The following is an 11569-nucleotide window of genomic DNA, read 5'->3' on the forward strand; positions in this document are numbered from 1 at the left end:
TTTAAGTCCACTATCCAGATTGCTTACCCCTTTTAACAAAAACTCTTGTCTTTCTAGATGTTTCTTCTCACTCTCCAACCGACCTGCAAGTGAACAACATGGAGGCAGAGGCCACATCCCTTAGCTCTTGGGAGTCCGCCTAATGCTTTGCACATACATACCATAGTTAGTCCACTTCTGACCATGGTGGCTAGGTTGGTGGAAGAGGCAGGGGGCAAGGAGGGGACTCGCTCTTTGGGCCCTTCTATAGTGGCAGTAAAAGAGGGACAGGGACTTCCCTGGTGGTCCAATGGTTGAGAATCCGCCTGCCAATGCAGGGGACATGGGTTCGATCTCTAGTTCAGGGAGATCCTACAGGCCAGAGGGAAAGTAAGCCCGTGCACCGGAACTATTGAAGTCTGCGAGCCCTAGACTGTGCTCCACAACAGGAGAAGCCACAGCAGTGAGAAGTCCTTGCACCCCAACTAGAGAAAGCCCATGAGCAGCAATGAAGATCAAGTATAGCCAATAAATAAATGAATACAGAGGGACAGCACATGGGAAGCTGCCTGGGGTTCCCTAACTTCAGTCCGGGGTGCTGCATAAATGGTTATCCAATCACCAACAGCCACAGGACTGGAAAAGGTCAGTTTTCACTCCAATCCCAAAGAAAGGTAATGCCAAAGAATGTTCAGATTACCGCACAATTGCACTCATTTCACATGCTAGCAAAGTAATGTTCAAAATTCTCCAAGCCAGGCTTCAACAGTATATGAACCATGAATGTCCAGATGTTCAAGCTTGATTTAGAAAAGGCAGAGGAACCAGAGATCAAATTACCAACATCCGTTGGTAATTCTAAATAGATTACCAACGTTGGATCATCGAAATGGATTACCATTCGCTGGATCATTGACAAAGCAAGAGATTTCCAGAAAAACATCTGCTTCTGCTTTATTGACTACACCAAAGCCTTTGACTGTACAGACCACAATAAACTGTGGAAAATCAAGAGATGGGAATGCCAGACCATCTTACCTGCCTCCTGAGAAATCTGTATGCAAGTCAAGAAGCAACAGTTAGAACCAGACATGGAACAACAGACTGGTACCAAATTGGGAAAGGAGTACATCAAGGCTGTATATTCTCACCCTGCTTATTTAACTTATATGCAGAGTATATGATGCAAAATGCCGGGCTGGATGAAGCATAAGTTGGAATCAAGACTGCCAGGAGAAATGTCAATCACCTCAGATATGCAGATGACACCACCCTTATTGCAGAAAGTGAAGAGGAACTAAAGAACCTCTTGATGAAGGTGAAAGAGGAGAGTGGAAAATTTGGCTTAGCAATCAACATTCAAAAAACTAAGATCATGGCATCTGGTCCCATCACTTCATGGCAAATAGATGGGGTAACGATGGAAACAGTGACAGACTTTATTCTCTTGGGCTCCAAAATCACTGCAGATGGTGAATGCAGCCATGAAATTAAAAGACACTTGCTCCTTGGAAGAAAAGCCATGACCAACCTAGACAGTGTATTAAAAAGCAGAGACATTACTTTGTCAACAAAGGTCCATCTAGTCAAAGCTATGGCTTTTCCAGTAGTCATGTGTGGAAGTGAGAGTTGGACTATAAAGAAAGTTGAGCACTGAAGAATTGATGCTTTTGAACTGTGGTGTTGGAGAAGACTCTTGAGAGTCCCTTGGACTGCAAGGAGATCCAGCCAGTCCATCCTGAAGATCAGTCCTGGGTGTTCATTGGAAGGACTGATGCTGGAGCTGAAACTCCAGTACTTTGGCCACCTGATGTGAAGAGTTGACTCATTGGAAAAGACCCTGATGCTGGGAAAGAATGAAGGCAGGAGGAGAAGGGGACAACAGAGGATGAGATGGTTGGATGGCATCACCAACTTGATGGATATGAGTTTGAGTAAACTCCGGGAGTTGGTGATGGACAGGGAGGCCTGGTATGCTGCGGTTCACGGGGTCGCAAAGAGTCAGACCGGACTGAGCAACTGAACTGAACTGAAGTAAATTACCAACAATGCTCAAGACAGTTGAAATATTCTTTGGAGTTGACTAGAAGTGGGAGACAGAGCTATGTGTGTAAAAACAAACAAAAAAAAGTAGAGTTAAGAGGAAAAAGGGAAGGAAGAAACCACTTCACTGAGCACAGGTCTCTGGGTTTTTCTGTCCAGCTTAATTCTAAAACCACCTTCAATCTTCTCATTAATAGAGAAGTGAAATTGCCTGCGTTTCCTGTTGCTGACTCATGGAAGGTTTCACATCTCCTTTGGCTGCGTGAGCAGAGACCCAGGCATGAGAGAGAGCTCGCCAAGCCTCCAGGAGGTGGCGGAGGGCCACGCAGAGAGCATTCCGTTTCCAGGCAGGCTTTGGAGACCTTGATAAGGATCCCAAGACCTGGTTCCTAAGGTTAGGCTTACCACCTACCTCGCGTTGGAGGAGAGACTTTCAAATGGGAAGTGAACATGTGTGGAGGAGAACTCACACAGTTTTGAGACTGTTGAAAGAGAAAGTAGAAGACACTGGTTCAGAGTGGGAGGAACTCTGAGCACTGGAAAGATACGACTCAGAGGGATGTGCCGGCTCTTCCCTTTTTCCCTTTTCTCAGTGGAGGCCACCACAAGCTACCTCTGTATGGTCATCTCAGTCCTAACACAGTGAGTGTGTGGGCACACTCAAATGTATGTGTGTGTGTACCTTGAAACCTTCAGTGTGAATCTTCAACTTGTTTTCCAAACTGTAAAAAGGACCATTAGCAGGACTTTTAAGAGGAAATGAAATAGCGTGGATCTCATAGTATCTGCCACAAAGTAGAAGCTCAACAAATCTTGGACTCCCCCCTCCATCTTCGGTTCATTCAACACCCTTCACGGCTGATTAGAGAAGTTCAAGGGTAGGACAATCATGTAACCAGGTGGGGTTGAGGGCGGGGGTGATAGGAAAACATGGTCAGAGCATCAGTGAAGCTCAACTAATTACACAAAACAAGTTTTTGGTTCCTAATATTCATCTATACTTTCGTTTTGGGGATATACTTTTCCCCTTTCCTTTTTTCTTCATAAATATCATATTCTCTTAGAGTCACAGACTTAGAGGGAGGACGGGTAAGTGTGGGGAGAGGCAGCCCTGAAGCCTGGTGGGGACCACAGGGAAGTCAGTTTAGGGTTTTACATTTGTAATGAAAAAATCTACCAGTTGTATAAGTCACAGGTGAGAATGAATTGCTATGTGGTTTGTCTTTTCCTGGGGACGAAGAACAGGGGAACTTTTATCTCATTTTTCTAGTGGCTTCACAATGCGAGGAGGGCCTGCCCCAAGACAGATGGGACCTGTCAGGGAAACACACAGGGGAGTTTTGAGTTTGGGGGACACAAGTGAGCTTTGGGCACTGGCTCATGACCAAATATTTATCAAGCGGATTAGTGGGGTTGCCCAGCAGTCTGCCCAGCAGTCTGCCCTGAGATGGTTCAAAGGATAGGGGGATAGGGTGTCCTGGCTCCAGAAAGCAGAAACGGGAAAATGAAGCTCATCTGGCTGGAACAGAAGAAGCAATAGGAGCTCAGGGAGGGATTGTTCAGGACTGTGACCCTGAGCTCTTACAAACAGCGCCTCTTATTCTGCCATTTTGCTTTGAGGCCAGACAACTGCACTCTCAGCAGCCCTGTCTCTACCGCATTCCCCAGAAGGGCCCCTTGTCCACCTATTTCCTGGGCAATAGGACAGACCACAGGTTATGTAATCAAGGGTTAAGTTCCATAGTATCTTCCCTTAAAGGAGCAAGAGAGGTTACCTTGTCTCAGTATCTGGGGAGACCTTGAGAGAAAACAGTTAGACCAGTGGGCAGTCTAGGCTGCATATATCCTGGGAATACAGAGTTTATTTCTCTCCACCAATCTAGGGAAATCCACCTGTGTGTGTGTGTGTGTGTGTGTGTGTGTGAGAGTCGCTAAGTCGTATCTGACTCTGCAACTCCATGCACTGTAGCTCACCAGGCTCCTCTGTCCAAGGGATTCTCCAGGCAAGAGTACTGGAGCAGGTTGCCATTTTCTTCTCCGAGGGAAATCCACCTACAGACTGGTTCTGGGGGAGAATGAGAGACCAGTTGCTAAAAGCCCAGGGCAGGATGAGATCTACCTGGTAACTGATGATGCTGGGCTGAGCTGCTCAACGATTTGTCTCTATGCTTGTCCCCGCCTACCCAGGCAATCTGACAATTCTGTTTGGGACGCTCAGTTGATCTGGCAAGGAACAGGTTTAGTAGTATCTCGGGCCTTAATAGACCCAAATCTCTCATTAAGAGAGCATCAAGGGGCGTGGGCAATATCACATTCCCACTTAGTGTGTGGAGGATCTCCCTACCCAGGCTGGGACTTCTGGGGTAGACGAAGACCCAGGGCCCCTGGAGCTGGTCCAGGGGACCGAACTCCCCGTGTCTCCCCAGAGCAGAGCATGACTGTCCTCCTGCCACTGCTGCTGGGCCTCAGCCTGGGCTGCACCGGAGCAGGTAAGGACGCTCCCTTCCTCTGCTTCCTTTGGATTGGGGGGTTCCGTTTTGCTACTGGATTTGGATACCCCAACGCACTCCATCTCCCTATTATATATTCCCACAGCACTTTGTACTGTAGCTTTGTAGCAATTTTCTGAATTTATATTTTTACATTGAAGTATTGTTGATTTACAATATTGTGTTAATTTCTGCTGAGCAAAGTGACTCAGTTACACACATGTATAGTTCTTTTTTATATCCTTTTTCCATTATGGTTTATCCCAGGATATTACTATAGCTGCCAGAGCTGCACAGTGGAAACTTGTTTATCTGTGTAGCACATTTAATGTAATTAAGCTGTGTAATTATTTGTGTAACAGATATCTCTTGTTGGAATGTAGGCAAAGGTGATAACTGCCCTGTTGATAACTGCTGCATCCCCAGTTCCTTGCGTGGTGTCTGGCACATAGCGAGTACTCCAGATACACATGTGGCATGGATATTTAATAATGTATCCAGCACAGAACAAGCCTGACTCTTTCCTTTGACCCCTTTTCTCACTCGGTCATTGGTCTTACTGAAAGTCTTATTCCTGGGTAAATCGTTGTGTTTAAACATGCAAATAATTTTGCATCACTTGTGTCTCCATGCTGAGTCTTATGTAAAGAGGAAACAGGATCTAGGAACTTCTCTATTAGGATCACCTAGTCCCTGAATCAGGACTTGCAGAGACTCCTGTTCATGAGCTTGGTGAGCAGATGCTGCCTCAGGCAGGAAGCCTGCACCCTCCTCACCGGGTGCTTGGGTGAGGGCTTGGCTTGGGGCTTGGGCTTGGGCTCCTGCAGGGGACTCTGAGCCACCCCCTTTCTCTGGCTCCTGCAGGTGGCTTTGTGGCACACGTGGAAAGCACCTGTCTGTTGGATGATGATGGGAATCCAAAAGACTTCTCGTATTGCATCTCCTTCAACAAGGATTTGCTGACCTGCTGGGATCCCCTGCAGGCCATTATGGTTCCTCGTGAATTTGGGGTGCTGAACGGCTTGGCCCAGTACCTCTCACAGTTCCTCAACAGTAACGATGCCTTGATCCAGCGCTTGTCCAATGGTCTGCAGAACTGTGCTGCGCACACCCAGCCCTTCTGGAGCTCTCTGACCCACAGGACACGTAAGAAGAGAGGGGAGCAGAGGGGCGGTGAGGAGAGGGGAGGCCGTGAAGGCTCCCTCCGTTGACAGGGGGTTTGAGATGTGGGCAGAAAAGAAGCAGAAAAGTGGGAGGACCTGTGATGTAGAAAGAGGGGGAAACAAGGAAGTTGACAGAGGTGGGGTTGGAATGCAAATAGTGGGGGGGGGGTGATATTTGAGCAGGCAGGGAGCTTCTGCTGGGAGAATAAGAATGTTTTCCTTCGATTTAGGGCATCTCAGGAGACAGATCCAAGTTCAACCAGGGGTTGAACTGTCAGAATAACCAGAATGGCTTTCCCCAAAATGCTTGTGCCTCTGTATCCCAGCTTCTGGTGTCCCGGGTCTAAGATGGGCCCAGGCATGGGACAATTTGGAAAGCCTCCCAAGGGATTCTGAAGCAAAGTGAAAGTGAAAGTTGCTCAGTCGTGTCCAACTCTTTGCAACCCCATGGACTATAAAGTCCATGGAATTCTCCAGGTCTGAATACTGGAGTGGGTAGCCTTTCCCTTCTCCAGGGGATCTTCCCAACCCAGAAGTCGAACCCAGGTCTCCCACATTGGAGGCGCATTTTGTTCCTGCTGAGCCACAAGGGAAGCAAACTCTCTCTCTAATCACTTGCATAAAGAATGACTTGAGATTGGTAAAAAAAAAACCAAAACCCCAAACTTGACGTTCTCTATCTTAAAAAGGATTGTGTCTCAAGAAATTGCTGAGGGAAGGTGCTTGTTAAAAATGCAAGTCCTGGGACTTCCCTGGTGGTCCAGTGGTAAAGAATCTCTGCTTCCATTGCAGGGGGCCTGGGTTCAATCCCTGGTCAGGGAACTAGGATCCCGAAAGCTGTGTGGCATAGCCAAAAATAAAAACAGAAATACATTTAAAATAAAAACATAACAATGCAAGTTCTTGAGAGCTACTGCAGATCCGTTGAATAAAAATATCCAGGGATGAAGTCTAGGGAATCAGCATTTTAACACAATATCTTGGATTTTTATTGAGGATTTTATTTGAAAGACACCAAAGCAAGCTGAAGGGTCACCTAGAAAAATAAATTACTAACAGATGGCAATATGAATGATCTGATGAATAGGGTCCACCCTCATCCAAATTTAAGAGTTAGTCCTAAATTAGTCTTGCTCCCTTAAACTATTCAGGCTTCCCAGATGGCACAATGGTAAAGAATCTGCCTGCCAGTGCAGGAGACTCAGGAGATAGGGGTTCAATCCCTGGATCAGGAAGATCCCCTGGCGTAGGATATGGCAACCCACTCCAGTATTCTTGCCTGGGAAAACCCATGGACAGAGGAAACTGGCAGGCTACAGTCCATGAGCTTGCAAAGAGTCAATCATGACTGAGTACGCACACATGCCTTAAACGCTTCAAGGAAAAAAATACTTTCTTTACCGAGTTAATCTGTTCAATGAGATTTGAGGACAGCATTGTTTTTGTACTTTTGCTCAACCCCACCTGTAAGTCTGGATGACAGTTTGCTTTTATGTACTTGCAATGAATACAATGACTTCTGAAACAGCTTGCAGTTCAGCTCCAGCTTCTACTTATGGGGATCAAACAGGATTTTGGAGGAACAAGAAAGGAAGGAGGAGGGATGGAATGGGAGACAGGAAAGAGTGCAGAGGAATATATTCCAACTTCTCATTTTCAAAGGGATGTGTGGAGGCCTGGGGTGAGGGCGGGGAGGGTGGGTTGGCAAAATCCAAGAAGCATTGAAGTAGGAAAGAAACCAGGTTGGAGGAAAAGCCAAGATGGGGCCCTCCTTCGTGACTGTTTTTTCCTCCTGTGCAGGACCGCCGATCGTGCAGGTAGCCAAAACCACTCCTTTTAACACGAGGGAGTCTGTGATGCTGGCCTGCTACGTGTGGGGCTTCTACCCAGCGGATGTGATCATCACATGGAGGAGGAACGAGCAGGAGGTCCTCCCTCACGGCAGGGCCCAAAAGATCGTCCAGCCCAATGGAGACTGGACGTACCAGACTGTCTCCCATTTGGCCACAACCCCCTCTTTTGGGGACACCTACACGTGCGTGGTCGAGCATATTGGGGCTCCTGAACTCATCCTTCAGGACTGGAGTAAGTGTGTAGCAGCTGGGAGGAATTAGCGTTAAAGCAGAGAGCTACTGGAATTCCCTTGCAGTCCAGTGGCTGAGATTCTTCACTTCCACTTGCAGGGGGGCCAGGTTTGACCCCCACATGCTGCTGTAGCGTGGCCAACAACAACGAAAAAAGCAGAGAGCTACTGCAAGTGGGTGGTTGTAAAAAGAACACCAATACTTTGGCAGAGGGAAGAAGATGTAGAGAGGTCCACGGTACAGGGAGGAGAGGGAGATGCTGAAAATGAGTGAGTCTGGAGGAACTGGTAGAGAGTTGTTGACCAGAGATGGGGCCAGGGGATACTGGAACAGAAAGAGTTAATCATCCTTGCTGTTGCTATGGTGCTGTGGTTGGTGTTCTGCGCTTGTTGCAAGGTGGGAGGGGAGCCTGATTGTCCTGAAAAGAGGATGTCGATTTGGTAACCATATTTTCAGAACCCCAAATTGTGATGCAATATTCTAGGATCTTCAGATTTCCACTGTTCCATTGTCAGGTCAGGAAGGGGAATTGGAGAAACAAGGATCGCAGGAGAGTGAGGAGCCTCTTGGAGTTCCCGCACTGGATGGGGGCTGCCCTCTCAGAGGGAGGAAGCCAAGGCTGACAGATGCTTTGATGTGTTTGCTTGGGGGCTGCCGCGTCAAGGCATCGCTGTTTGAACCGCAGGACTGGAAGTAGTTAAAGGAATTTGGGAGGGGGACAGGATTCAGACTAGGACTAGCTCCAGGAAGTGGAGGCTGTGGAGGGGGTGCAGAGTCAGGTTCTGGAAGGACCCGTGGCCAGTCTGAAAGTGGACAGGTAGACACCTAAGCCCTCGGATAGCGTGGAACTGCAGAAAGTTCCAGAGAAGGAAATGGCAACCCACTCCAGTGTTCTTGCCTGGAGAATCCGGGGATGGGGGAGCCTGGTGGGCTGCCATCTATGGGGTTGCACAGAGTCAGACACGACTGAGGTGACTTAGCAGCAGCAGCAGAAAGTTAGGAAAGGTGGAAAGAATTTAATAGGAAAATGCTCGAATAAAGTGGTCAAGGGAGCAAGTATTGTCACCACAGGCAAGTGGAGAGAGGCGTGGGGGGCCCTTCATTTTTGGTCAGGGTGCCTTTGGGGTGAAGGAAGAAAACAGGAAGGCTGGAGAGACCCCACCGTCCTAGCATCTGGACGCTGGGGTACAAACCTGGGGAGAGGGGTTCCTTGGGGACCCACAGGAACAGAGACCCACGGCATGGGGTTTTGAGGAAAGAAAGGCCACTTGCTCAGGCCTGGATTGGTGTAAGCCCCGGGCTCCAGACCTCTGAACCTCCGGGCGGAGGTCACAGGCAGCGAAGGCGCTCCGGGACCAGCTCTGGGAGTCGGCTGCAGTTCAGTCCCTGTTTCCGCAGCTCCTGGGCTGTCACCTGTGCAGGCGGTGAAGGTTTCCGTGTCACTGATAACGCTCGTCCTGGGCCTCATCGTCTTCGTTTTTGGTCTGCGCAGTTGGCGGAGAGCCACCTCCTCCGGTGAGTGAGCCTCCCGAAACGTCGGTCCCAACCTCTGCTCACTTTGTGACTGGTTCTCCCGTGGCGTCCCCCATGGCCGTGGAGGAGACGTTCATCCACCACGCCCGTCCTGGGTGGGAGGGATCAACTGAGAGATGGCAATTGACACCTATGCACTGCTATGGATAAAACAGATCACTAATAGCAACCACAGAAAACTCCTCAGTACCCTGCAGTGGCCTGGATGGGAAAAGAATCTAAGACAAGCGTGGGTATAGGTATATGTGTAACTGATTCACTTTGCTATACACCTGAAACTAATGCAACAACAGTGTGAATCAACAATAGTCTAATAAATATTGAAAAAAAAAAAAAGACTGTCCTCAACTCAAATATTTTCTTCTCCTAGGCTACATTTTCCTCCCGGGGTCCAATTATCCAGAAGGTAATGTCTCTGTTGGTCTGTGTGCCTCCTGGTCCCTTGGAGGGGGAGACAGAAGGAGTTATCTCCGGCTTCAGCTAAGGGCGCTGATGGCGGGGGTGGTGCGCGTCCACTGGGATCAGGCTGAGGCAGTGACTGAAGCTGCTGCTGTTGGGATCAGGAGCAGAAAGGAGGAGGACCTTCCCCCTCTGCTTCTGCCCAAGTGTGTCTGAAAGTGGCTCTGGTGCTTGGTGATCTAGAATTCCACATCACTGTGTTAAGGGCTCTGGCATGGATGGTTATAGGGATGAACGATGGGGTCTAGTTGGCTTGAAGCTTTATCATCTCCTTTTCATTTCTTCTGCAGGTCAGCACAATTGATAGAGGCAGAACCCTACAGCTTTCTCTCCACGTGAGAAGGAGATCCGAACTCCTGGCACACTGCTGGGGCCCTCCAACCCCTCCAGCCCTCCACATCTTCTTGACCCTATGGTTTCTCTATTTAAGTCTTTGAATTTCCCAGTCTTCCCTATGTGACGGCTTCCCTTGTGGCTCAGCTGGTGAAGAATCTGCCTGCGATGTGGTTTGATCCCTGGGTTGGGAAGATCCCCTGGAGAAGGGAAAGGCCACCCAGTCCAGTATTGCGGCCTGGAGAATTCCATGGACTGTATCATCCATGGGGTCACAAAGAGTTGGACATGACTGAGCGACTTTCACTTCACTTCCCTATGTGAACCTTAGTAACTTGGGGGAACTCACTCCTGGTAAGAATATTCCATAACCAAGGTGCTGTCCATAGGCAGAGCCCAAGGCTAAATATCTGGGGTGAATATCATCTGGGGAGGGAGGTTAAAGACCCTCTTGGGGGCCCCCCTGTGTCACAGAGGACGTGAGTCACTGTTGATTGCCTCTGAGGAATAAACTGGTGGAATCCTGTTTTTTCCGTGCTTTTTCCTGCGGTCCTGGGGAGGGATGGCGGGCAGTCAGGGGCTGGGCTTGAGTCACTCTGCCTGGAGCAGAAGAGTCAGTGTTTCCTTCCATTTTCCCATCTGGATACGACCAAACTGGGGGCTGTTTTCTGAGGGCTAATTCATAAGAAGACTTTAAACTTTGGTGGGAGGGAGTCACAGAGTCAGAGATAGTAGGAGGTTAACAGTTTTCTGAACTCATAAGGGATCTTAATGAGGATTAAATGAGTTCATACTTGTAATTGGCCAAGAACATTACCTGGTGCCCAGCCAGCCCACCGCCGTGAACTTAGCTGTTAGCAGTCACTCTGCTTTCCGGGCCAGGCTTCCTACCAGGTGCTTTACTTGCTCCCTTTCATTTGATTTTCATCACAACTCTGACACAGACCCTCAGGTAGTCAGGGTTCAAGGGGCAGAGCTCAAGTTCAGGTCTGAATTCTGGGCCGTTATTTCTTCTACAACCAGCACGGGAAAGGGACCACATCTCGAGTGCTTGTCACGACGTAGGCACTGGGCCAGGTGCTTCATGCTGCATCTCATTTATGCTCCACAATCACCCGGTAAGGGGGAAGTGGTCTACCTCTGAGTCCCAAGATGAAAGTGAGGTTCAGAGAGGTTAAATAGCTTGCACAAGATCGAACAGCAAATTCGCTACAGGACGTGTCTGCCTGAGCTGGAAGTAACTAGGCTGCTGTATTCTGAGGACTTTCCTGTTGGCGAACACACCATTCTTCAGGGTCCCCCTTCCATGCCCTCCTCCTGGAGCCCACAAGGCATCCACCGTTTGGGACTGGATTTCACACAGGGCAAGAGAGGTGCTTTAAAGAAAGCTGAGCGCCGAAGAATTGATGCTTTTGAACTGTGGTGTTGGAGAAGACTCTTGAGAGTCCAAACTGCAAGGAGATCCAACCAGTCCATCCTAAAGGAA

The 11569-nt window shown here is 48.7% G+C and overlaps 1 protein-coding gene across 1 annotated transcript; it reads left to right on the top strand.

Moving 5' to 3' along the window:
- Window positions 1-4220: 4220 nt before the first annotated feature.
- On the top strand, window positions 4221-10609 carry LOC110146954 (HLA class II histocompatibility antigen, DM beta chain). The gene is made up of 6 exons (XM_020908102.2): window positions 4221-4511; window positions 5376-5657; window positions 7475-7759; window positions 9157-9273; window positions 9662-9697; window positions 10041-10609. Exons 1-6 carry the CDS (start codon window positions 4457-4459, stop codon window positions 10052-10054), a joined length of 789 nt encoding a protein of 262 aa, XP_020763761.1. The 5' UTR covers window positions 4221-4456; the 3' UTR covers window positions 10055-10609.
- Window positions 10610-11569: the final 960 nt, after the last annotated feature.

Source organism: Odocoileus virginianus, chromosome 27 (assembly GCF_023699985.2).
Source record: "Odocoileus virginianus isolate 20LAN1187 ecotype Illinois chromosome 27, Ovbor_1.2, whole genome shotgun sequence".
NCBI classification, from domain to species: Eukaryota; Metazoa; Chordata; class Mammalia; order Artiodactyla; family Cervidae; genus Odocoileus; species Odocoileus virginianus.

Bases quoted from the DNA above. Each gene is read 5' to 3' on its own strand.
- LOC110146954 (XM_020908102.2), top strand. From the start codon at position 4,457: ATGACTGTCCTCCTGCCACTGCTGCTGGGCCTCAGCCTGGGCTGCACC. The intron at 5,658-7,474 runs GTAAGAAGAGAG...CCTCCTGTGCAG, and splicing joins CTCTCTGACCCACAGGACAC to GACCGCCGATCGTGCAGGTA. The intron at 9,274-9,661 runs GTGAGTGAGCCT...TTCTTCTCCTAG, and splicing joins GCGGAGAGCCACCTCCTCCG to GCTACATTTTCCTCCCGGGG.